Consider the following 27,987-nt stretch of genomic DNA (forward strand, 5'->3'; position numbering starts at 1 on the left):
GGGAACTGAGGTTACGTGAGTAACCGAGTAGTTCCCTTTCGAACGGTCACTTCGTATTGCCTAGCTATACGCAGTGGGGACGCCATGCAAAACGCCGCACAACTGGCTGCAACTGCAACTCAGGCCCCTGAGCATACAGAACAAGCCATAACCGCATAATTATGTATAAATAGACCAGACACCGTCAGGTCTAAAATAGTACACATCAGTAAGAAATAACCCAACATACTACACCAATGAACCCAGACACTGTCGGGGTTATTAGTATATGAACATATAACCAGTCAAGTGGATTTATATATGAAATTATAACCGGCCAAAGCGGGTTTTATATATGTATCGGATTTAACCGGCAAAAGCGGGTTCTATATATGTCATATAACCGGCCAAAAGTGGGTTATATATATATGTTAATATAACCGGCAACAGCGGGTTTATGCATTAAATACAACCGGCCAGCAGCGGGTTTTATATAAATATGTGAATGTGATAGTGCACAGTAATATATGACAAGACCGGCCACCGACAGGTCTTAATCATACCGAAAGCACCTTCGCCTGCAGGGAAGGCACTTCCCTATAATAGAAACTCATAAATGTGGAAGGCGAGGACCAGCCGGCCGCATCACAAATATCACTAATGGGAATTCCAGATGACCAAGCCCATGACGAGGCCATACCTCTGGTCGTATGGGCCTTGATACTCATAGGGCAAACTTGACCCGCTGCGATATAAGCCATAGAAATAGCATCCACTATCCATCTAGACAGAAGTAGGGAGGGCTGTTATTGTCACCACCTGTGCTCTGTACAGTGTTGAGAGCACTTTAGGAACGTAACCATGTCTGGGCTTGAGGATGACTCTGGAGTCATCTGGACCCAACTCCAAACATGCAGGGCTCCCACTCGCTTGATAGATGCCAACGCCATAAGGAGAGCTGTCTTCACGAGAGGGTTTTTAGATAAACCGATTGGAGCGGTTCGAAAGGCGGACCTTTCAGCGCCCCCAGGACCGTGGAGAGGTCCCAAGGCGGCACAGACGGAGGTCTGGAGGGGTTCATTCTCCTCGCACCTTTCAGGAATCTTACGACCAGGTGTTTTCTTCCCAGTGACTGGCCATCCGTCAGAACATGATGTGCCGCTATGGCTGCCACATACACTTTGAGCGTGGACGGGGAGCAATCCGCGTCCAGCAGCTCCTGTAAGAATGAGCGAACCACAGATATCTCACATGACTCTGGGTCAGCCTGATTTTTCGAGCACCAGCTGGAAAAACCTGACCATTTTGAAGCATAAAGGCGCCGAGTCGACGGGGCCCTGGCTTCAGATATAGTGCTTAAAACCCTCTCAGGAAGGTCCTTGGGTAGGAAGGGGCCAAACATGGAGGGCCCATAAATTGGGTCTCGGATGCCACAATGTCCCGTTCGCCTGTGTGAGGAGGTCTTTCCTCAGTGGGACAGGCCATGGGGTTGAGTCCGATAACTGAACCAGTTCCGGGAACCACGGTCTGGTTTTCCAGAGAGGGGCCACCAGAAGGAATGGGCACCCGCTCTCTCTGACCCGTTTAATGACTTGTGGAATCATCGAGACGGGGGGGAAAGGCATAAAAGGGACGGTTTGGGCAGACATGGGCCAGCGCGTCTCTGTTGTTAGAGAAGAACAATTTGCAGTGGGTGTTGATTCTCGAGGCGAAAAGGTTGATTTCGGCCTCGCCAAACACCTTCTATATCAGACTGACCGTCTGTGGGTTCAAGGGACCACTCACCGAGGGAAGTGTTGCCCCGTGAAGCATATCCGCGCCCACATACTGGACGCCCGGGATATGAGCTGCTCTCAGAGAGCTCAGGTTGGTTTGTGCCCATATAAAGGAGGTCTCTTGCCATCGCATGCAGGTTCCCTGACCTGATGCCCCCCTGGCGATTCATGTAGGCCACCACTGACGTATTGTCTGTGTGGACTAAGACGTGGTGACCTCTGAGGTTCAACAGAAAGGCCTTCAGGGCCAACCCAACTGCTTTCATCTCCAGACAGTTGATATGTAAGCTCTGCTCCGTGCTCGACCAGAGGCCGGATGCAGGCTTGCCCTCGTGCAGCGCTCCCAAACCCAGGTTGGACGCATCTGTAAGAACCACTTTCCTCATGGAAATTGTTCCCATTGTCACCCCCTCGTGGTGCCAGTTCTGAGCCCGCCCGGGAATCAGGGTTCTTAAACAACCGTGATACACCATAACGCGCAAGCTGCCTGACTGCCATGCATGAGTTGGTACACGGCGTTTCAGCCAATGCTGCATTGGGGCGCATGCGCAGTAATCCCATGCGGAGTACTGGCGATGCTGCTGCCATGAGACAAAGCCGTTTCTGAAATTTCTTCAGTGCTCACGCAATCTGAAAGTGCCTGCAAGCGCTCGCACCGGAGCTCTGGTGTGAGTCGCGCTGTCATAGCCATCGAGTCTAAAACTGTGCCTAGAAGGTCACGCTCTGGCTGGGGGTTAGTTTGCTTTTTGAAACATTGATTGTGAAACCCAGGCATTTTAGATGGCCGAGAATCAAATCCCTGTGAGCTAATAGCTCGATTCTCGACTGTGCCAGCACCAGCCAGTCTTCGAGATAATTTAACGCGCGCACTCCCTGATGTCTCAGAGGAGAAAGCGCTGCATCCACACACTTCGTGAATGTACGGGGTGCCAACGATAGACCGAACGGCAGAACGGTGTATTGATAAGCCCAGCCCTCGAAGGCGAATCTCAAGAATGGCCTGTGACGAGGATTTATTTGAATGTGAAAGTAAGCATCTTTCAGATCCACTGTGACAAACCAATCCCCCGGGCGCACTTGCGCGAGGATATGTTTGATAGTTAACATTTTGGACGACCGTCTTTTTTTGGAATCAGAAAATAGCGGCTGTAAAAACCCATATTTTTTAGCGCGGGGGGGGGGGAGGATGGACTAATTCTATCGCCCCTTTTGCTAAAAGATTCAGTAGACACTGAAGCACGTGACCTAGGTTGGTTCTCACCGAAGTCTCGAGAACCGCCTTCAAAATGTGAAATGAAGGTCCGCGAGCGAATTGGAGCGAGTAACCTCGCTTTATAGTGTTTATGACCCAACTCGACCCATCGGGGATAGCTTGCCAGGCTAGAACCCGTGTGGCTAGGGCTTGACAAACTGATTGGGGCTGGTCGCCTAACGTAGGGGGACCTGATACCCTTATATTGTGATTTGTATACACATTGAGTATTGGACTGACTGTACAAGCATTTGCGTGTGGGGAAGTCAGTGTTACAACAGGGGAGGGGCCGCCTAGTGAAGGGGGACCGTGAACCCATATATTGTGATTTGTGCACACATTGAATGTTGGACTGACTGCACAAGCATTTGCGTGTGGGGAAGTCAGTGTTACAACAGGGGAGGGGCCGCCTAGTGAAGGGGGACCGTCGACCCATATATTGTGATTTGTGCACACATTGAATGTTGGACTGACTGCACAAGCATTTGCGTCTGGTGAAGTCAGTGTTACAACAGGGGAGGGGTCGCCTAGTGAAGGGGGACCGTGAACCCATATATTGTGATTCGTGCACACATTGAGTATTGGACTGACTGTACAAGCATTTGCGTGTGGGGAAGTCAGTGTTACAACGGGGGAGGGGACGCCTGATGAAGGGGGACCGTGAACCCATGTGTTGTGCTTGTGAAACTGATAGCTAACATTTTGAACGGCCGTCTCATGAGAGCTTTGTTCAAATGTCTCAGATCTAGAGTGGGTCTGAGGCCGCCGTCATTTTTCGGAATTAGAAAATGGCGGCTGTAAAAAACGGTATGTTTTAGCACAGGGGGGACTAAGTCTATCGCCCATTTTGCTAATGAATTCTGTACATCGGTGCGAAGCATGTGACCCACGTTGCTTCTCACCGAAGTCTCGAGAACCGCCTGAAACTTTGGGGGTCTGCGAGCGAATTGAAGCGAGTAGCCTCGCTTTATAGTGTTTATAACCCAACTCGACACATCTGGGATAGCTTGCCAGGCTGTAACCCGTGTGGTTAGGGCTTCACACACTGATTGGGACGGGCCGCCTAACATAGGGGGACCTGATACCCTTATATGTTGATTTTTGCACACATTGAGTGTTGGACTGACTGTACAAGCATTTGCGTGTGGGGAAGTCAGTGTTACAACAGGGGAGGGGCCGCCTAGTGAAGGGGGACCGTGAACCCATATATTGTGATTTGTGCACACATTGAATGTTGTACTGACTGCACAAGCATTTGCGCGTGGGGAAGTCAGTGTTACAACAGGGGAGGGGCCGCCTAGTGAAGCGGGACCGTGAACCCATGTGTTGTGCTCATGTGCTTTATTTGGGTTGCCGTGAAAACGGCGTTTGTTGCAAAGACGCGCTCACTGCTGCGGGCTTGTTCACAATAATAAAATCCCCAGCCGCCTGAACTGAACAGGGGGCTGTGGGAAGTTTTGCTGGCTTCTTTGAGGGTGGTCCGGCAAGCGCGGGACACACGCCCTCTCTAGAGCTAGCCGAGTTCGCAGCACGGAGAAAGGCATGCACTTGCACATCCGCCGACAGAGAGTGCAATAGCCGCTACGCAATACGAAGTGACCGATCGAAAGGGAACTGAAAGGAGCAGAAACAGAGGAGCAGAGCAGTGAGAGGCGCTTGTCACTGCCCCGGCAAGTTTAAAATCATTTGAAAATGCGAGGCGCTGGAGAGCACAATTCGTTTGAATGCAAAATACAATTTCACCACTAGATGGGAGAAATTCCTACACAATGTCCCTTTAAAACTACTGATATTTATAACATTTGTTTATGGAAGGTTCAAAAGCTAAAATGATGCCATAGAATTTTGTTTTTATTTTTTTATTCTCAAGACACCATTGTAAATAGTTTCTTAGTCTGTTCATTTGTGCGGACAGTTGCACAACCTGACATTTCAGGGGTTTGAGAAAACATGTTATTTTCATAAAATAGGTTATTAAAAACATAAAATATCTATTTAAATGTACTAAAAATGATTTCAAACTAAATAGTTTTTATAGATTAAAGTGACGTATGTCATGAATTTATCAAATTATGTTAAAAGGAAATAATGCACTTGGACACTAGGAAATAATTTGTGTATAATCATGTTTTGTTTTAGAATTAAATATATTATGTGTTAGCAATAAGTGCATGGGGTGCATAAGCATTGTAAATGTTAAGATTAATGAAATTTCACTTAATTCAATTTTACTTGTTTGCAATGGATTTTTTTAGGACAATCACCTGTCACCACAAGGACATTGTGAAACCATAGTGAACATTACGTGATACCCTTAACTAGCATACAAGTTTAAGAACACAAAAATACTTAAAAACAACTGTAACCCGGTCTTAAACTGTTAACAAAGGCAGGCAACGCTGGTTGACCACACTAATCATTATTATAGAAAATGTATATACTTTAAAAACAACATTGCTGTAACTACTACATTCACATGTCAGTGTATTATATACACATTGTAAATCAATGCATTTATTGAGTACAAATTACCAAAAAAGTGGTTCTCAACTCCAGTCCTCGGGACCCACTGGTCTGCACATTTTTTATGTCTCCTTATACACCTGATTCAGATCACCAGCTCGTTAGGAAAGACTCCTTGATCTGAACTGAGTGTGTCAGATAAGAGAGACATACAAAATGTGCAGAATAGTGGGTCCCTAGGACTGGAGTTGAGAACCACTAACTCCATTGATCTGAATTGGCTCCGAAGCACTTCCTGGAACTATCTGAGGTCTATGCGAATCACGTGACGAACAAGTTTTTTGAACTTCCGCTATATCTTTATATGGCTCTACCCGTTTATAATTTTTATATAGATTATTTGTTACTTATGTGATATTTGTCTCAATTCTCTATCTATTGGCGAGGTATGTTTATTAATTCATTTTTTTAAATTCTTTATGAAAGCGTGAACTGTAACTAAATTATTTTTGTACTACAAGTTCAATTTCTTTTTCGGCAAATTGTAACAAATGTGATCTGTAATAAATAAATAAATAAAAAGCTAAAAAAACACACACATATATATATATATATATATATATATATATATATATATATATATATATATATATATATATATATATATATATATATGGCTCTACCCGCCCGGCCCAGAACCAATGAGGATTGAGTTAGGGAAAATGCCTTTTGCATGTTTTTTTCACAACACTACACATTATTTTTCTGTGATACTTTATTTGCATGTGTTCGTTTGTATTAAAATAACATGACTAATGCTTGGGCTCCAGTCCAAACCGATCAAAAGAACCCGCCCAATCTGGCAACACTGGAGTATCCGAAACGTCCTTCTTTAGCCAACCAACTAGAGACGACTTTGATTGATCATCGTGACTAGCGCTGAGAAAAGTAACAAAGGACCTACATGGCTAAGCTTCTGAAGCGAAGTCCACTCATTTTCCATCGCTTTTTGTTTAATGCTCCTTGATTCAAACTTTCATTATATTTCTTTGGAAGGTAACAAAACATATATTTTTTTAGCACTTTATTACTGGTACATTGTTGTACACACCATAGTAAAACCGAATTGTCGCATAAAAAATCCCTAGAAAATACGTTTAGAGGAGTTATCCAATCAAATATCTCCTTACGACGTCATCCGCGAATTGCCTCTCTCATTGGCCAAGGAGCTATTCAGCACTGTTTGAATTTGTACGTGTTAGAAGATTTCCAAACTACGATATTAAGTGCTGGTAAATATTATCTTCTTTTTTGTGTATTTTGATTGCCTGGACTTTGTTGAATTTGCCCAGAATAGAGAGAAAGTGTTATGTCGAGCAGTCGCCGTTCATTTATTAAATTTAATAGTTTGTAGTTTTGAAGTGTTGCATGTGAATTGAAGAATACTTTTTCTGAAGGTTAATGTGAGATTGGCACTTTACATTTACGTGTCGGTGATTTATGGAGACGCACTAATCTCATAGATTAAACAGTTGATGTGTGTTTAGAGAATACTATGATCTGCATCATTTGTCACGCTATCAACAGATGCATTTGTTGTGTTGCAGTCTAGCGCTGTTGATCTGATATTGTTGCCATGCGGCACGATAAATCGGTACACAAGCGAAAGCCATCGACCCCCAGACGCAGATCTCCCCCTGCACCACCGTTAACAGCTAGAACCCGCCGCACCAGCGGACCCTCCGGTGAGCTCTTATAGTATTGGCTTCCCTCTCTTATCAATGTGCAATGCACGCACAGTGGTTAAAGACAACATCAGCAGCAGTATTAATGCAACTGTTATATGTAGATCTCATGTTATTATTCATGTTTTATTCCAACAATGTAATAATTCAAGAGATTAGCAATTTTATAGTTAAGTTAAAATATAACTATTATAATATTCTTCAGTGGCAAGCAAATTTGGTCTCAAATGTCACTGGTGGGGTTAAACAAGTTAACCAAGGCCTGGTTTCACAGACAGAGCTTTTATTAATTGAGTTCAATTAGGACTTTTAAATGGCTTTGAAAAAAACATTACTGATGAGCATCTTGAGACAAAACAATGACAGTGACACATTTTAAGATATGTCAGTGCAAGATGCTTTCAATTACAGCTCAAACATGTATTTTAGTCTGGTACTTGATTTAAAGACACAATATGTAAGACTTTTGGATTAAAATACCCCCAAAATTATGTTTAAAAATACAATCTATAATATTCGACAGGCAATTTTCGGTCCATTTTATTTTGCATTACAAATTTGCTTCCACAAATTGAGTGGTTCAAATTCTACAGAAAATTGAACCTAGCACATCTGGGAACTGCAGGAGTAGCAGTAGATTGCTATCCATAATCTCCATCTGCTGTTAGTCGGTTTAACAGCAGTTAGTGCAAGCGGCTGTTGACGAAGACCAGAGCAACGGGTAGAGAGACGGTAATTATAATCAGTAAGTATATGCGATGATTGTCAGTGTATATATGTTAAAAAGACACAGAAGTTGTTTTTATGTTTAATTCAATGTCTTCACTGTTTCTTTTACCATGTGTAGGCAACATGTAAGCAGCTTTCTCTACTATGAACGAGATTGTTATTCATCCAATGCTGATGTACAGATCAAGCGTTAAATCTGAGGTAGTTGACATATTTCTCTCGGTTGTTTAGTTTCCTTAACTTTTATATCGTGGCTCTGTGCTGCAGTACTATTGTTTCCCTCATATGTCATACTTCAGGATTCCACTGCCGTCGGGACATTTTAAGCGCTTAACGTAGCTTAATGGACTAATACAGTTAAATAAAAGACCAAAACTCGCACCTTATTGGGAATGTGGGCTATAATATAGCCTACAAATACTGGCATAAAGGAATACTTCCCACTGGAAGTTCGTTAGAGACTGTCTCTTAAGTTACGTATGACATTGGCTGTCACTTTATGTTCGAAAATCGATTGCACAATCGATCGAAGCAACCAACACAAGTTTCGAAAACGAAAATACGGTATCTATTTTAACCAAATATGTATACTATTAATTTTAAATAAATTAAACAAATAAAAAAGATAGATGTAACAAAACTCACAAATAAGCAGAAAAAGAAAATAAAGAAAGTGCAGTAGGCATTTGCGAAAGTTAAAAAGAAAATTCCCACCAATTTTACACGCCTATAGTTTCAATCGGCTGCTGCTGGTGGTGTTTTGCCAACAGTGGCGATCAACCTGTGCGACATGAGAGACGAGTGATAACCCCTAATAACTTGAGGTGTTAGATATGAAAGCACTTTGGGTTTTTATTAAAAAAACCGAGGCCTGTTCTCAAGTCCATTTAAATGTTCATTTTTGAACAGTTGTCTATAATGTATTGAATCATTACGTACAATAATTTTGGAGATTTTTGAATAGCTTGCTCCTGCGGTTTCATTTTTAATTTTCTTGTTAAACCTTCATATTTTTATTTATAGTGTCAACAAAAGTTTATTAAACTGGTTGTAAGTGCCTGGTCCACTTTATCATGTCTAAGGCTAAAGGAAAACATGCAGAAAAAGATAAGGAGTGTTCTTCAACGGCTAGCATTTCCATGGCCGACATTAGCTCACTCCTGGACGAACAGAGAGGCCCTTTCGGCTGATTTTAAATCCTCATTCGAGTCTCTTGCATCTACACTGGACAGCATTCATTCCACCATTACTGATCACGGGCAACGCATTGATTCTCTGGAAGTTAACGCCACCTCAGTTGACCAACGACTTCAGCATCTGGAGGGCGCTTACTCCGCTTTGCAGAAAGACAATGAGGGTTGCAGCAGACGCCAAAACATTCGTATTATAGACTTTCCTGAATCGACCTAATGTTCTCGTCCATCCACGTTTTTTTCTCAACCTCTTGTGGATGATCTTGGCACGGATGCCCTCACTTCGCCCCCCTGAGATAGATCGTGCGCACCGGAGCCTCGTTCCTAAGCCGGCTCAGGGAGGAAGGCCGCGGCCTGTTATCTTGCATTTCCACCGATTCCAAGTTAAAAACGTGGTAATCCGTGAGGCTCAAAAAAGTGGGGTGTCCTGCTTTTTAAAGTAACACCAGGTACCTTTTGCTCTCGGGGTCCCCCTACAGTTGGGAAACAGTATTGTCTTCTACTACTGTCGTAAACTCTGTCATCGTGCATTTGTTGACAACCATGATAGCCCTGAACACTGAAGGAGGAGGTCACATGCAGGTGTTCTGCTTGCGTCGCGTGTGAAATGTCTTCATCCCAGGTACAGTGGCATGTATTTCAGCATGTCATATGAATATAATTTCATGGGTTTTATTTTTTTCTAACAACAAATGATCGCGATGATCACGTTTACAAGCCAGTGTCATTATAGTAGCCTAGTCTATTGGTTACCGTTTTACTGAATCTATATGATACTTCAATGCAATGTTTGAGTGGTAGATAATAACCATATATCGTCAATATTATAATATCAAGCTACCATAAATAAATTGCAAATTTTACAAATCGATTTGCATTATAGCTTGAGGCAAGACAAATAATCATTACCTGATTCATGAAGATAAACGGAGGATAAGATAGCTTCCGTAACATAGTCAGGCAGACAAAAAAACACCCCAGACTACGGGGTGTCATTGGTTGTTGCGTTAAATGTTACCCAGATACAATAGTGCTATTTTCTGATTGGCTAACAACACCAGACGAACAACACCAGAGTACACGCGCTTGAATTCATGCCTGTTCCACAGTGAGAGTGGCGCGGCCAGAGTTTTGGGCGCTGCGGCATATTAAATATATTACAAATAGTTTTTCAGCGTGAGAAATACAATGTGTGGAGGGAGAGCATGACAAAAGACCGAAATGAGTGACTGTCACGCTCAATGCGTGACACTTGACAGCCCTGCGAATCTAAGGAAGTGGGGTGGTGGTGGAAGTGACGTATATGCCGTAAAGCAGTGGAGTTTTGTAGTTCTCTTTGTTCGTCGGTTACTACCCGAAACCCGAAGTTTAAAAGTACGATTAAAAACGCTACAGACCCCGTCAGGCTATGGCAGACGTGTCATTCAACCTATTGTAAGTCAATGTACCATCACAAGAGACTGGGAAATATATTATGAAGGTTGAAAAGTTACCTAGTGTTACTTTAAAGGCCATACGATTAGTCCGTATTGAAGCAGCGCGTCGAGTACAGAGGTCCTATGGCCGAGCTATACAAGTGCGGATACAAGCTAGCGCTCCTTGCCAGACTGCGCATCACTCTACCCAACGGGGATAAAACATGGCTTCAGTCCGCTTCAGATAATTCGAATATTAAAAAAAATCAATACTATTCGAAAATTGCTTTATGTATATATATATATATATATATATATATATATATTAGGGCTGTCAAATTATTAAAATTTTTAATCAAATTAATCAGAATTTTCAGTGGGTTAATCAGGATTAATCACTATTTGCAATTACACCTGAATCCTAACCATTTTTTTTCTGAAATGCATACCAAAAGATAAATAAAAAGACACAGATACATAATTTTCATATTATGTCTGTTTATTAACACAGCCAAATAATGGTGGTTAAATCAAGCTGAAACATACGTACGCACCATAATATTTGTCTTTGTAATGTCCCATCGCTTCTTCTTTGGCATTCCTCTTAACCAGGATGTACAATTTACAGCATTCAATTGAACAGAAAGCAATAAATGTAGTCAAATCATAACAGTGACCTACCATATTTTTGCACAATTTGAGTCATCTGTTGCGTTTTTATGTGAAAAAAAAAACATTTTCAATAAAACTTTTAAATCAAACCAAAGAACAATCTTTTACCTTTTCCTCCATTCTTTAATCCAGTTGCTCAAAAATCCAGTTCCTAACTACTATAACATGTTGCACTGAAACTGGTCTTTTTGTTTGAACATCACCTTTCAAATCTACTGAGCTTCATCATCTTTCAGCCAGTTGCTGAGGCAAACTAACTTGTTCACATTTTCTGAGAGTAAAGCTGATCTTTTCTTGTTCACAATGTGACCTGCAACTGAGAAAAGTCGTTCACAGGGAACAGTGGTTGCAGAAGTGGCTAGATATTTGTGAGCTAGTGAGGCCAGCTTCTCATGGGCGGTGGGAATGAGATGCCCACCACCTCAAGGGGCAGTCCTCCAATTTAATGGTGGGCTCTGCTCTGTACCTCTGTATGGCAGGTTGGACCTCTTCATCTTCTGATTCTGAATCTGAGCCCATTTGAAGAAGGCTGATTTGCTGCCTGGGTGGCCCATCATCATGTGTCTGTGAAGACTTTCTGGGTGATTCTTGTTGCAGCATCCGTTCAAGTGTGGTCCACACCGCTTCCCTGTCCGTCTTGGGACGGCATTTCAAGTCTTTGAAACGAGGATCCAAAACTGCAGCAATATGGAGCCATGCATTGTTTAGCTGTTCTTGACGGGATGCTAGGTCCTCCTTGAACTTGGTCTTGAATCTCACCACATATGCAGGGTCCTCATCACAGGCTTCCATCTTGAGACGCAAGTGGCAGAGAGAAGGTAGTACCACAGAACAGGAGACATAGGCCTCTCCACCCAGGAGCTCAGTTACATACCTATGCACACAAACACACACACATGCACACAGAAACAGTGTATTATTAGAACAGTGGTTATCAACAAATTATTATTATTATTATGATAATAATAATTATTATTATTATCATTATTATTATTTACATACATGTTATTGATATTTGACTTGTTTTAATTCATTCCAGAAAAAAATCAAAGCAACGTTATTTGATAAGTTACAGACTGATTTACCTGCATGGCTCTAGAAGTGTCTCCAGCCTCTGCAGTTTATCCCACTCTGCTGCGGTCGGCGAAACGAGTTTGTGATCCTGATTGTCCAGGGCTGCGATGACAGCCTCTTTATTTCTGCTCACGCGCTTTATCATTTCCAGCGTCGAATTCCAACGTGTTGGAACATCCTGGATCAATGGCTCTAGCTTCTTTCCCAGGCTGATTTGTTGTGCTTGAAGCTCCGCAGCATTTGCTGGGCTGTGCTTAAAATGACCGACAACTTTGCGAGCCTTGGCCAAAGCATTTACAAAGCCGCTGTCAGCAAGACTCACTGTGACGCTTCTCTGCACCATGTCAGCGACACAGTTCATGTGTTCATAGTGTAAGTCGAATTGCGGCAACCATGTTACGTGCACTGTCAATACCAATTGTTGTCGTCTTGCCCTCGTCTTGCCTTGCCCACTTACGTGCAACAGATAGGAACTGTTCTTTACAAGCCGCCGGAAAATGACGCTCCTCAGTTTTTGATATAGTCAGCGCAAAAGACTTCAGTTCCCACGTGTCACTGATGAAATGTGCAGTTACTCCGAGGTAATTGTCGTTACTCACTGATGTCCAATGGTCTCCTGTCAGGGCGATATGATTTACTTGAGCCAAGACCTCTTTCCTTTTTTCTTTTTCGTTTTGATAGAGCTTGTGGATTCTCGTCATAACTGTGGCTCTTGACGGTGGCCTATAGGATGAGTCTTGAGACGCCACTTGCAAAACATCAATGAAACCTGAGTCTTCTACAATGCTAACGGGTCTACAATCCTTTGCAATCCATTTTGCTATTTTGTTAGTCAAATTATCTGATGTTGATTTTGTTAATGGCCCGCGAAAATTCAGCGTGGTCTGGCGCGAAACACTTGCTGAACCTGACGGCCCTGCAAACGCATGTTTGGCGTTGACATGGTACCTCAAGCTTGAACAGCTCCGGTGAAATTGAAACTCCTTGTTACAAAACTCGCAAATAACCTTGTACTTGTTAACTGTACCATCATCTTTATTTTTATATTTGAATCCGTCAATAGGCCCACTTTGCTCGCCTTGCTCCATCTCGCCTCTAGCTCCCGTCCCAACCACTTTCCTGACCTGAATAATTTGTCGCACTGCGCATGCGCGAAATGTGTTAAAAAAATGGACGTAATTAACGTCGTTAACGGGCTATTTTTGACAGCCCTAATATATATATAATTTATTTATTTATTTATTTTATATCATATAGCCAATCTTGGCTTTCTCACCGCCTTGGCTTACACGCATGTGAAAATGAAATGCTTTTGTTTCGTCTGATGAACAATATAATTTTTGAATCGTAACACAATTGTGCACGTTATCCACGCTGTATCATCATAGCAATACTGTCAAAAATGGCGGAGATGGAAACGGAGATCACCACTCCTGACAATTTGAGAAGCGATGTGTGGAAGGTGTTTGGATTTCAAACCATAAATGGAAAAATTACAATCTGCAGAATATGCAAAATCCGAATGAAATATCACTCCTCAGCTAGCAACCTGAGGGCACACCTGACAGCGTTATACCCTGACAAGCCAGGCGATCTGTCCGAGGAACCACCGCTAAAACAGCCAATAATTACTTCTTTTCTGCCTCTCTCCTCATCACGGGGCTTACCAGCTGTCCGCGATAACAGACAAACTGACACGGTTTATCTGTAAAGATATGAGACCGATCAACATGACGCAGGGGTCTGGATTTAAAGATTTTATTCACAAGCTTGAGCCAGGGTACACGGTTCCTAGCCGCGCAAAAATGCTGTGCAGTTATTGATGCAGTCTCAGCACCCCTTGTTTTTTTTTATATAAAAAATGTCCATTAAAGTTGACAAATTAAACTCATTCATTTTGTTCCGCTGTTTTATTGTTAATAAGAAAGCAATCACCTAAATGTTTCTAAATGTTTATTGTAATGTTAGATGTCCCTCTAGTGGACACAACGTGTAACAACAACCACATGCTATAGTGGCCTAAAACTGTGTAAAGTCGTAAATATATAATAATAAATATTATTCGAATATTAAATAAAACAAGGAATGGAATTCGAATAGTATTATAGAGGAAGATTGACAGCCCTACTTCAGATGCTGTCAAATTCGACCAGGACTGAAACACGAACTCGTAAGCAAGCCAATTGACACTTTCTGATGTCACTATATTCAGGGGCGGATTAAGGTTGTCAGGGGCCCCTAGGCTGCTCTTTGTGTGAGTGCAGTGAGTGAGTTTTATGTTGCTAGGCAACCACCGAAACAGCTGTCCTGTCAGTCAAGTAAACATCAAATCAGCCTTTTAAATTTCGTGTAGTAGTCAGCACCCAAATATATTTTTAGGTCGCACCGATTATATTTCAGGAGCATATGCGACCAAAATGGCTTTGATTTCGAGCATTGATGTTAATTTCGAGCCCTGATGTTTCTTGTAATGTTAGCCATAGTTATTTATTTCTTGATTTTGGTGTCTGCGTTTTTTAAAGCCATCTCCCGCGGACCCAGTGACGTTTTTAAGCGCGAACCCGAATCGCCGTTGCTAGGAGGGCGCCAGCGCCTTTGCCTCTCAGCGCCTCTGCCTCTCAGCGCCTCTGCCTCGCAAGTGGATGATAGCCCTGAAGACGCCTAGCACCAGAATCGTCCCGCGAGCTGTTCGTTTAATAGTCGACTCGGAAGAAAGCGAACATTTTAACAAAAATAAAAAGCGAGGCGGAAGAAATTTTGCCATTGCGCACCACCACAATAAAATAAACAGAGGAAACACTGCATTGTGGAATAACTCCCCAAATTCCTTGAAATATTACCGATAACATGATGAGCTAGCTGCAGGCGTTTCATCTAGCTCCGTTCCGGCAGTCTGCGGTAGATCTTGTCTTCGACTGGATGAAGATTCAGCAGCTTTGAAATATGCAGTCAATTTAGGATTTTTTTTCAATATATCTTGGTCCCGTTGTTCTCTTAACTTTAGTAATTTACGTTTTTGTGCTCCACTTTCATGCTTTCTTTCAGCCATTCTGCCACTATGCCGTCCAGCAATAGTAGTGACGTAAATGAAAATGATTGACATGATTTGACCAGCAGCAGCTGATTGGATAACCAATTCACGTCCACGGAGAGCAATCGCGGAAATACGGAGCCCGGGAAGTCACCTGTGGGGGAAAAAAAAAACAATCCGTGGCGACGGTTTTGCAATCCGTTCGCTCAGTTTATAAACCGTACTTACGAATTCTCCAACTGTTCCCTCGGTTTCACAAATCGTGCCCACGGATTAATAAACCGTACCCACGAGTTTCTAATCCGCGGTCTCAGATTTGTAAACAGTGCCTTCAGTTTTTGAGATCTGTACCCACGAATTCATAAACCGTGCCCATGGTTTCACAATCCGTTCCCACGGGTTTGTAAAGTGTAGCCTACTCACGGATTTGTGGCCTCTCCCCCAGTCTGTGCCGGGTGATTCAACCTTAATTTTTTAAAATGGATAATTTCTTGAATTTTCCAAAAAACGACATATCTTTAAAGTAATTTTTTGGGAGAGGAAAAAGCTCAGTATAATAGAATAAGCAAAAAAATATGACTTCACATATAAAAAATAAATATAACAAACACATTTCCAAAACTGTAAAAGGTTAGGTTATATAAAAATAAAACATTCATAAATCATTTTATGATAAACATATTACTGTCTTCAGTGAACTCATTTATAGTTATAAACGCAAATAATAATAATGCTCATTATTATTATTACATGTAGGCTACATATTTAGAAGACGCTTTTATCCAAAAAAAAAAAAAAAAAGAACAAAGCAATTCGTCAAATGTCAGTCATACAGGTTAGACAAGAGAAATACAGTGCTAAGATTATCACAAATAAACACGATTTTGACGCATATCCAAGTGTTTGTGCGGAGTTTATTCCTTTTTCTTTTTTTAACCCGTAGGCTAATTGAAAAACGAAAAATGAACGGTTGTTGTATTTTTAAAACGCAAAGTTGAACACAAAAAATGTAATTTGAACTGTAGGCCACACACCAAATACAGCGCTAAAAAATAAAATAATAATAAATAAATACTGACGTATTTTCAGGTTTTTGTTTGACTTTTTGCCCCTTTAAACCTTTAAAATATTCATAAATTAATATTGAAAAAATGTTGATTTTACTGGTTTTCTAAGGCCAAATTAGAACCTGGAAATGATATTTTCTGCGCAGTGCTGATTCTGAATGAGAAGAGCCATATCTCTGGAACCATACAGAGAGCTTATAGGCTAATGATAATAAATGTGTCTGAAAAAATAACAATACATTTTAATTGTTTCTTTAAAAGTGTACATTTCAAGCTTTATATAGGCAGGCTATATTTTGTTTCAGTTCATTTATGAGATGCGCTCCAGTTCACAGAGATCATGAAAGCGCGCCTGATTGTTTTATTTTACAAAAGCACAACGTTTTCTTGTTATTGTGAATTTGGAAAAATAAAAGTAGTTGCGAATGATGTAATATTCTTTCCTGTATGACTAGAAATTATTATTTTAATTTTTTTGAGTATTTTAAGTTGTTTCCACTGTTGATAGGAAAATGCAAGTGTTTGCGCCCGCGCCTCCACACTCCGCACAAACTTGGATAGCTATGCGTCAAAATCTTGTGTTTATTTGTTATCATCTTAGCCCTTTATTATTATGGTATAACCTGTATTATGACTGAAATTTGAAGAATTGCGTTGTTCCTTTTTTGTATAAAAACGCCTTCTAAATATCTGGCCTAAATGTAATAATAATGATAATTATTATTATCATTTGCGTTTATAAATGAGTTCACTGAAGACAATCATTAAATAATGTATGAATGTTTCATTTTTATATAACATAACCTTGTGTTTGTTATATTTATTTTTTATATGTGAAGTCTTTTTTTGCTTATTCTATTATACTGAGCTTTTTCCTCTCCCAAAAAATTACTTTAAAGATACGTCGTTTTTTTTTAGAAAATTCAAGAAATTATCCATTTAAAAAAATTAAGTTTAAACATAATGAAAAGCATCCCTAAACAGGAGGCCTGGTTGAATCATCCAGCACAGACTGGGGGAGAGGCCACAAATCGCGAATACAGTTTACAAACCCGTGGGAACGGATTGTGAAAGCGTGGGCTCGGTTTATGAATTCGTGGGTACAGATTGCAAAAACTGAAGGCACGATTTACAAATCTTAGAGCACGGATTAGAAACTCGTGGGTACGGTTTATTAATCCGTGGGCACGATTTGTTAAACCGAGGGAACAGTTTGAGAATTTGTGAGTAGCCTACTGTTTATAAACTGAGCAAACGGATTGCAAAACCGTCGCCACGGATTGTTTTTTTCCCCCACAGGTGACTTCCCGGGAAAGGGAAGTCCCCGTACTGATAGGTTCGCGCTTAAGTAAAAAAAAAAAATGTCTGGCCAATCCGAGGCCCCCTGAACACGTGGGGCCCCTAGGCTGGAGCCTATGTAAGCCTGTGCATTAATCCGCGCCAGACTATATTGGAGTGTCTGCGGCCGGTGCTGCTATGGCGGTGCAGGCCTTTTTCCTGTCTTTCATCACAATCTTCGCCTTTTTACGGACGGTAAATGCATGTTACGGTATCCCCCTTTTTTTTAAAGTCTTGTATATTCCGATTTTTATAACATGCATCCTTGCACCATACACCTGCTATAAGGTGAATGCTGTTTTGTTATCTTTTCTGCTGACTATTATATGGGCCTCCCGGGTCTTATAAGTCCAAGCCTTGATTCTTTCAATGTGTTTTACTCGAGATGTTTGATAAGGTTTAACTTGTACTCTTTAGGTTCAATTGCACTTGTATGTAGGGGCAATGCGATTGCTATAGAGAAGTAGTAATACTCACTGATCGTTGTATCAGAGTTGCTGTTTTTGTTCTCTACGGCAACCGGGTTGGGGTTAGCAGTTTTTTTTGTGTGTGTGTTTGGTTTCTTGTGCTGTGTGTGGGTTTTTTTTCTTTTTTCTTTCTTTCCTTTTTTCAATTTGGTGTGCTACCTCTTTCTCCCTCTCTTGTGCTGCCGGGAATCTGTCATGGGTGCAGATTTGTTGGATTATATTACCTCTAACATATCCTTTCTATGTTAAATTATAACGCCAAGTTGGCATCTGGTGGCTTGAGGTTAACCAGCTGGAATGTGAAGGGGCTAAATTCACCTGTGAAATGCAATAAAGCATCACTTAAATACTTACATTTAAACACTAAAATTGCTTTTTTGCAGGAAACCCACCTTAAACCATCTGATCATCTTAAACTTCGTAGAGGATGGTTAGGCCAACTCTACTATTCTTCATTTTCATGTAAGGCCCATGGGACTGCAATCTTAGTGCATAAGTCAGTACCTTTGTCTGTCTTTAAAGTCATATCGGATGCCAATGGTCGCTTTATTATTGTTACAGGGCCAATTTTTGGCACTAGTCTGACGTTAGCTAATGTGTATGGCCCAAACTGGGATAATGAGGATTTCTATAAAAACATACTTTTTTTGAATTTCTTATATAGTGTCTAGTCACCTTATTCTCTGTGGTGACTTTAATTGCTGTCTTGATCCCTGACTCCATCGCTCATCCAATAAGCCCCCCTCTCCATCTAAATCATCTAAAGTTATTCAGCTGTTTATGGAGCAGTATGCAGTCCGGATGTATGGCGCTTCTACAATCCCAGTGATAAGCAGTTTTCTTTTTTCTCTCCCGTACATGGTACTTTTACTCGAATCAACCTCTTTCTCATTGACAACAAGCTGCTCTCTTCTGTTAACACTTCTACAATCCTATAGTTATTTCAGATCACACTACTATCATAGTGGATATCTCATTTCCTGGTGTGTCCTTTACGCCCATGTTTCTCAACCCTGCTCCTGAAGGATCCCCAACACTGCAAGTTTTCTTTGTCTCCCTAATCAAACACACCGGAGTCAACTCATCAGCTCATTATCACATGCGGATATATGTGATAATGAGCTGATGAGTTGAATAAGGTGTGTTTGATTAGGGAGACAAAGAAAACGTGCAGTGTTGGGGGTCCTTCACGAGCAGGGTTGAGAAACACTGCTTTACGCTATCCCCTTGGCCAGGGCTCCAGACTAACTTTTCCACTGGTTGCACTGGTGCTACCAACTTTCTCAGTTGGTCGCACCAGCATATGATTTGGTCGCACTTTTTTTTTTTGCTACATGCCATGGGATTAATCAATGCATGCTGATGAATAGTGGTCTTAATCTGCATAACCTAGTTTTGCACTGAAGTAAAAAGACTGACAGTGACACAAGACCTCATGTTAGCAAAATGTTTTAATCTTTTAACTATCAAATCAGAAAAACTCTCAAAAAAACTATTAAAAAACATGTAACACACATGTAACTTTTCATTTTATATGCCTCAATTCCTGTATTCCTAATTGGCAGAGGTGGGTAGAGTATCCAAAAACTGCACTCAAGTAAAAGTAAAAGTACTTATAGAAATATTTACTCAAAGTAAAATAATAATCTTAATAGTTACTTCAGTAATAAGTATCCAATGAAAAAACTACTCAAGTAGTTAGTTACTAGTTACTTCTGATCTTATAGGCCTAAATTAAAAATATCTAAATAATATCATGTCATATATATATATATATATATATATATATATATATATATATATATATATATATGACATGATATTATTTAGATATTTTTAATTTAAATTACTATTTTTATCATAATTAGAAAGGCTATATCTTTGCAAAAAAAAAAAATTCTGCCATCTGTAGCCCGAAAACCATTGCCTGTCCTTTGGTTTGTATAATAGTAACTTATACAACTACATTTGTATTATTAGACAATGTCGAAATAAAGTCACTCTGCAGAGTTTTGCATTCAAAGGCATGTAAAGGGAACCATTGACACAGAAGAAACTCTTCACATGTGCTCGCGCTCTTGACCGCTACTGAACATCTGAACACAACCAACGATCAAATGCACATCAACGGATCTTCCTCTGTCTGTTCTCCAAAATGTAATCAAATGTATATTTCTGCAAGCATGTTTAAAACTTTTTAACTGTGCCTAAGACAGGCAAAGGCATTTTTCAAGTTGAGTTCGCACGTCACTGCGCAATACACACACACACTACCACGGGATGGCGGGTGTTCATTTCATAAACTGTGGACAATGGTAGCTTATTTAATATAGCCTATAAATTAATGTAGGCTATGTTTAAAAAAAACGGATAATGTCATATTTTGTAGTAGTGATATAGTGGCGTAATAATCTTTTTGGTTTTAAAATGTATTACCTTAATAAAATGAAATCGAATGTATCGTCCTGTGGAATCATTCATTCACAGACAGCATACGAAGATGTTCAACTAATAAAGATCTGTATCGCTGTCAAAAATATGATGCATTTGCAGATTTGCTATAACTAGACTGTAGGTTCACGGCCACTTCATCTAACGCTCTTGATGTCCTTAAATCTTCCTGTTACGACTCTGAGTCGAGTGTGAATTGAAAGCGCTTCAAGAGGATTCAGTGCATGCAGGAAACTGAACAGATAATTCAAACTGATTCGCGAACCGATTTAGACAGATCTGCCAACTTGTTTGATGAAGTCTTTGAACAGAATCGACTCAAAAGAGTAATTCATTTGTGAATTGAGCATCGCTCATGCCCATGAAAAGATACAGCGCATTTAACAATATGTATTGCATTAAAAAATAAAGTAAGGAGAGGAACGTTGCCCAGCGTAACAAAGTAAAAGTACAGTTTTTTTCATTAGAAATGTACTCGAGTTAAAGTAAAAGAACCCCCATTTTAAATCTACTCTTAAAAGTACAATTTCTCAACAAAAAAAATACTCGAGTAAATGTAACCATTTACCATCAGTGTGCAATGCGTGTGATGTGTACGTTCGTTAATAAATAAACTGCAAGTGTCTTGCGGAAGAACAATTTAGCCGGAGCTACTTCTCTCCATTAATGTCTGTGGCGAGTCACGCAGGCACTGGGCAACTCCGCAGCCGAGTCGACCCCGGGATAAAATAATCAGAATCCAAACACCTATTATAGGCGTACCGTAGTGATTTAGGATAAGTCAATAACACGGTTTGGAAATGGATTCATGATGTACTCGTTCATTTTGAACATAATTTACGGACTGCAGCAGCTGCTGATACAACGGCGTTCTGTTGCACATTAGTGAATTTAACTGAGTAGTGAGTACATGACCATGCACTCGCACAAATGCGACCACATCGAATTTTAACTCGCACATTCTCAAAAAATGGTCGCAGTCTGGAACCCTGCCCATCGCGCTTTAACTCGTTTCTACTTACTGACCCGGATTTCATAAAAACCATTGATAGTCGCGTTGATCTTTTCATTTCCAATAATGTTAGTTCAGACGTGTCAGGGTCAACAATTTGGGAGGCATGCAAAGCTTATTTACGTGGAGAGATGATTTCTTACTCTGCCTTTCGGAAAAAGTTCACTGTTGAAAGGAGTATCTCTATCTCTAGGGAATTGGCTGACCTGCAGTCCAGATGTGAAGACGCACCTGAACCTGAATGATCAAAGAATTGCTTACTAAAAAGTCTGAACATGATATTTTGGCCGCCGACGGGGCAATAGAAACATTAGTCCCTGTAAAGGCAATTCTAAAAAAAAATTCTAAACACATTATAAATGTTAGAAATGTATTGCTAAAACATATTACAAAGACTGTGTACTGTGAAGTACTGAATTAGACCGTTGAATAGTTTTTCACCATTGCTGTGTTCCGGGTTTTTTGGGAGGGGCTAAAACCGGGGCTCGATGATGCACTGGAGCCCCTGAGCCCCTGGACACGCCCCTACTTGATGACCACTGGAGCCACTGAGGCTTACTACAGCCTACAGTTTGCTAGCTAGCTATGCCTTCGTCATGGAAATGCATACTACCTGGATGCGATGACGACAAAACAGATCAGTGTCCTTATTTGAATTTACGAAAAATGATCACATCAAGAAGAGGTGGATTAATTTTGTGAAGAGCCACCTTGATGGAGAGCTGAGGATCACTGCCAAAACCCGCCTCTGTAGTGATCATTTTACATGGGATAGTTTATAAACTTTCTTTCAGAGACAGCTGGGATTCACTGATAATCCGCTGTAACTGGTGAATGGGGCCGAACCGACTATCTCCCGGCTCGGACTTCATCCTCCCTTCGCGCCGACAGCTGGTGCCATCATCAGCAGTGCGTGCCCACCGTGCGAGCATCCATTCCGGCTGTAGCAGTGACAGTTGAGTGTGGTGACGGCAGCTTTCCCGCGAGTGGGCGTCGTTTCAGCGTAGCCAGCGGACACGCCTCCAGTGTTTGAGAGCAGAGACTACTGCTCATTTTTTCAAGATTTTCAAGGCTAATAACACATTTTTCTGTGGTGTGACAAACGTCCTGGTTGCGTATGCAACCCACCGATCCCTGAAGGAGGGAACAGAGGACGTAGTCGACGGTCGACTGAATTGGGATCTCGCTAGAGAGCCTGTCTTCTTCGAGTACTATTGAACGAGCCAATGTAATTGGCGTGCGTGATTCGCATCACACACTCCGCCCCCGCGGCGCGGGTATAAATACGGAAGTGGATGCACGCACTAGTTGCTTTTCGCTGAGGAGCCGAGAGTAACCCGGGGTCAGCGGTGGTCCAGCGGTAGTGGCAAGGGGACTACGTCCTCCGTTCCCTCCTTCAGGGAACGGTGGGTTGCATACGCAACCAGGACGTTCCCTTTCAGTCGAGAACGTCAGACGTAGTCGACGGTCGACTGAATTGGGATCACCTTTGAACACGCCACTAACGCTGCCACCTTCCAGTGCCTAAACCAAAGCCTCCTGATGCCCCCGCAAAGTTCAGGCGGGGAAGGACAGAGCTTAGGCCAGGGAAGTCACTGCTGTTCCTACAGGACCACTGGGAAAGCGTTCCCCGTACATTGGAAGGAAGGGACCCTGCGGAAGCCACGTCCAACCCAAAGGGAGGTAACGTGGAAAATACACATATGAACTGGGCGGAAACCGCAGTCTAACATATGGAATGTCACTGGGGTAGCTCCAGCCTAAGACGGGGGGAGACACACCGGACACTGTACTGATACTCCACCCTTAGACGCAACACACAGGACGGCCTGCGGTGCGGGAGGTAGAGATCTGAAGCACATGTCTTTCAGGTCAAAGCTGCAGAACAATCTTGGGCCAAGATGGTCACGACTCACCCCCCAGTAGCACGAAGAACGAGTTTACAACTGGCCTTCGTACCGGCTGGAGTAGCGGCTATATCAAATCCTTCACCAGCAGGATAAGATAAGCACGCACAAGTCAGGAGCACTGCTCAACACTCGGTGTGATGAATATCACTGAATTTTCAGGAGCACTTCTGCTCAACACCTAACGTGATGACTCTCACTGACTTGAGTGGGGTAGCCGAGCCTGAGGTGGGGCAGCAAAGTAGAGAGAGTGGTGTAAGTGTGCTGTGCAACACTTACCTGTCTCCACAAGCGGCAGGGGACGCGTGAGAAGGCGGATGACCGGGTCCTCGAACGCACCAAGCTGCCTGCTGGCAACCAAGGGGGAGGTGAGGGGTGTAAGGCTATACAGGGTCACACCCGCCAGACTGGCCCTCTTGGGACCCAGGAACAGATGAAATTGCTCTCTCTTTGAAGTGTGGGTACCGCTTGCTCCGCTTTTTTTTTTTTTTTTTTTAGGGAGCCAGCAGCGGAACAGACACACACACAAACAAAGGCTCCACCCGGCCCTCACCCGGGGGGAGGGAGTGATCGTGCCACTCCAAGAGTATCTCCTCCATTCCTGGGCGGCCCGCTCCGGAATGCTTTCGCTGTCGCTTGCCACCTGGCTTGGCAGCGCCTGGAGCGGACTGGGTGTCTCTACTGCGGCCGGCTCCATGCTAAGGCCTGGGTCGAGGCTGCTGCGGAGGGCCAGCAGGAGCGGCGGCCGGGGAACGCCCACGGCGACGAGCAGGCGGAGGAGCTGCCACCGGCGGCGGGTGGAGGCAGCAGCTGGCCACAGGGGCAGGATGTGCCGGATGACCTCCGTCTGCGCTTGAGCAGCAGAGAACTGTTGGATGCAGTTCTCCACCGCGTCGCCGACCAGCCCAACCTGGGAAATTGGGGAGACCAGGAACCGAACCTTGTCCACATCCGCCATACCAACCAGGCTGAGTCAACGAAGGCGCTACTGGACCACGAAGGTGGACATCGCCAGACCGATCACGCACGCTACAACACCCGTACCCCGGAGGGTGAGGTCGGATGCAGTGCGGTGTTCACCTATGAGCGCACGGTCTGGATTACCCTCGTGCATGCCATGGGTGCCCTAGCCTGCAGCAACGCCATGGCATGCAAGAGGAAGCGGCTTGCCCACAGGCTTTGTAAGCTCTGCCCGTCGGAACGGACAAAACCTCACAGGCCTTAGGGGGGAGACGAGGATCCCCCCAAAAGGCAGCGGCTGCCGGACACAGGTGCACCTGTGTCGACAGACCGCTCCAATGGAGGGACACCTCGCAACCCTTCACCGTTCCTCCATCAAGGGTAATGAGGGGGAAAAGCTATTCAGGCAGTTTCTGGCAGAGAAAGATGCTGTTCACCACCTGATAAGCTCTCCATGCATTTCGGGAAAGAAAGGCACTGGGGCGGCGAGCTGAGAACCAGCGCGGCCCGCCCCAAGATACCAAACTCCAGACTCCAACCGAGACTGAACGGGACACGGTGGAGGTTCCACTCGAGCCAGGCAGCCTCGGCGGCCCGTTTCAGCATAGCTGATAATTCTGGATCCGGCTCGGGCAACATTGAACTCCCGGAGGGAGACAATGCAGCCGAGTCATCATCTCTAGAAGTCAGCTCACCCTCCGATGCTGCAATCGGCGTCCTGTCCTCCAGGGGAGCCCCGAGTGAAACCGCTGGCCCACCCATTACAGATGGACCAGCAGACAACACAGGAGGCTCCAGTGGTTGCAGTGGAAGGGAGGAGTGAGGAGCCCACAGGGAATGGTTACCAGGCGGGACATCCAACACTATCCTCCGGTCACCCATCCCACACAGCACCCGAGGGTGGGGCATGGTAATGGGGACTCGCTCTCCGCGAACGAAGGCGAGTCTCGCCCTCAACACTGCGACAGTCATGTTCCCACAGTGAAAACACGAGCTGTCCACAAAAGCTGTCTCAGCGTGCTGTAAGCCCAAACACGTGACACAACAGTTGTGACCATCAGAGAGAGACAGGGAACGACCGCACCCAGAAACGCACGGGCGGAATGACATCTTGAAAAAGACGCAAACGCACCCGTGTTGCTCTTTCAGAAAATAGGACCGTCACCAGTGCCGGAGCACACAGGGGAATGACCGCGGCAACACTGAACAGAGAACTGAAACAGTGAAGCACTCACTTTTCCGCCCTATAACCAGCCATCAACACACACAAACATTTAGAAATTTGTTGCTGTTAAAACAGCAGTTGAGAGCTCAAAGCTCGCGATCACCGCTGCACTCGTGCTGTAGAACACCAGCACTGGGAGAGTCTTCCTGAAGAACACCGACACACTCGCTCGTTGTAGACAACAGCACTCTCAGAGACATCAAACGATCGGCTCCGAAGCGAAAGGCAACTAGTGCGTGCATCCACTTCCGTATTTATACCCGCGCCGCGGGGGCGGAGTGTGTGATGCGAATCACGCACGCCAATTACATTGGCTCGTTCAATAGTACTCGAAGAAGACAGGCTCTCTAGCGAGATCCCAATTCAGTCGTCCCGTCGTCTACGTCTGACGTTCTCGACTGAAAGGGAACTCAGAACACATACTTAATTTGGCTTTACAGGGATTTTAAGTCTCGTCATAGTTATTATGAGTCTGGAGTTAAGCCAGGCAAAATATTGGCTCACCAAATCTGACAATCTACATATCTAACAAATTAGTACTGTCAATGGCACAGCTATTGACCCTCAAACTATTAATGACCAATTCAGGAATTTTTATGCTTTGTTATACACTTCTGAGTGTTCGTCTGAAGAGGTTCAGTTGGACAGTTTCCTTAGGCCCCTAAACATTCCTTCCATTGACCCCGAGACATCTTCTAGGATGGATGAGCTTTTTACAGTAGATGAAATTAAAGATGCGTTACACTCAATGCAGAAAGGGAAATGTCCAGGCCCTGATGGTCTTTGTACTGAATTTTTTAAGGTGTTTGCAGATAAACTTTCACCACTACTGCTAAATATGTTTAACAAATTTTTGCAATGCGGCATACTCCTTCCTACTTTAAGACAGACCACCATTTCACTTTTATTGAAGAATGGCAAGGATCCCCTTTTCTGTAGTAACTATTACCCTATTTATTTATGTGCTGATGTTAGAATATTAGCTAAGATGCTGGCAAGGTGTCTAGAGGCTGTTTTGCCTTCAATAATTTCTAAAGACTAAACTGGGTTTGTCAAGGGTAGGCACTCTTTTCACAATGTCAGGTGTCTATTTGATATATTGTACTCTCCCTCAACATCTTCCTCCCCTGAGTTGGTTATTTTGATGGACGCAGAAGGCATTTGACTGTGTGGAGTGGCCTTATTTGTTCCTTACATTAAAGGGGTCATATAATGCCATTTTTGTACAAGTTAATATGAATCTTTAGGGTCTAAATGAAAACTTTGTGATATACTTTTATTAAAAATTCTCATTAGTATTGTAAGAAAACACTAATTTTACCTGGTCAAAAACAGCTCTGTTTTCAGCACGCCGTGTCAGTGCATATGCCTTTAAATAATGAATTTTGCTCACTCCGCCCCTCTGTTCTTTGGGTAATAATGAAAAACATCAATTATAGTATTAATAGTATTGAATCATATGCATTTGCAGAATGTAAACAGTATTTTGCTGGTATTGTTACCATTCCTTACATGCGCTTCATGAGGCACATACGCACATTTGCACACACATGCAAGGTCTCTCGCTCTCTCCCTCTCTGCCGTGCGCGCGCTACATGGTTTGGAGCTCGCGAGCTCTAGATTCCGGATGATTTAAAACAAATTTGCTTGCATCAGAAAGCAGCTATCAATATGCAGGAGACTCCCGGAACTTCTGGGAGACTTGGGATGTCTGGAATATTCCCTTCAAAAATAAAACTCAGCCACTGCGTCTTCAGCGGTTCGAATTTAGGAGCATTAAAATGACTGTTGTGTTCCTTATTACACCCAAGAATACCACAATCGCTTGGACGCCATTCTGCTCCAGTGTATCAACAATGGCGGACTACGATGACAGCTCGTTAAGGGTGGGTCTGTGTTGAAACGCTGCTGTCAATTATCAATCGTGGGAGGGGCGTCTGATCTAGTGACATCACAAGATCGAACGGCTCAATTTGAGGCAGGGCGAAACGCATAACAAAAACAATGGATGGACTTTTATCATTATTTGATGGTATATATGATATACAGGCACTGGAAACACATATTTCAGTACAATCAACTTGTAAAAGTGCATGTACCATTATATGACCCCTTTTAAAAAGGTTTGGATTTGGCTATAAATTTATCTTGTGGATTAAACTTCTTTATGCTTCTCTTTTGGCTCGTGTCCGCACCAACAATGATTATTCTGATTATTTTCCCCTTGGATTT

At 42.9% G+C, this 27,987-nt stretch overlaps 1 protein-coding gene across 2 annotated transcripts in view; it reads left to right on the plus strand.

The window, feature by feature from the left end:
- The first annotated feature begins 6,678 nt into the window (after positions 1 to 6,678).
- LOC143731944 (histone H3-like centromeric protein A) overlaps positions 6,679 to 27,987 on the plus strand; it is a 38,038-nt gene continuing 16,729 nt past the window's right edge. For both annotated transcript variants that reach the window (XM_077222550.1, XM_077222552.1), the window contains exons 1-2: positions 6,679 to 6,761; positions 7,077 to 7,214. In XM_077222550.1, coding sequence (XP_077078665.1) covers positions 7,106 to 7,214 — 109 coding nt within the window. In that variant the 5' untranslated portion in view covers positions 6,679 to 6,761; positions 7,077 to 7,105. The remainder of the gene's footprint in view (positions 6,762 to 7,076; positions 7,215 to 27,987) is intronic.

Source organism: Siphateles boraxobius, unplaced genomic scaffold (assembly GCF_051911475.1).
Source record: "Siphateles boraxobius isolate OS27281-9 unplaced genomic scaffold, OSU_SipBor_1 89, whole genome shotgun sequence".
NCBI lineage: Eukaryota > Metazoa > Chordata > Actinopteri > Cypriniformes > Leuciscidae > Siphateles > Siphateles boraxobius.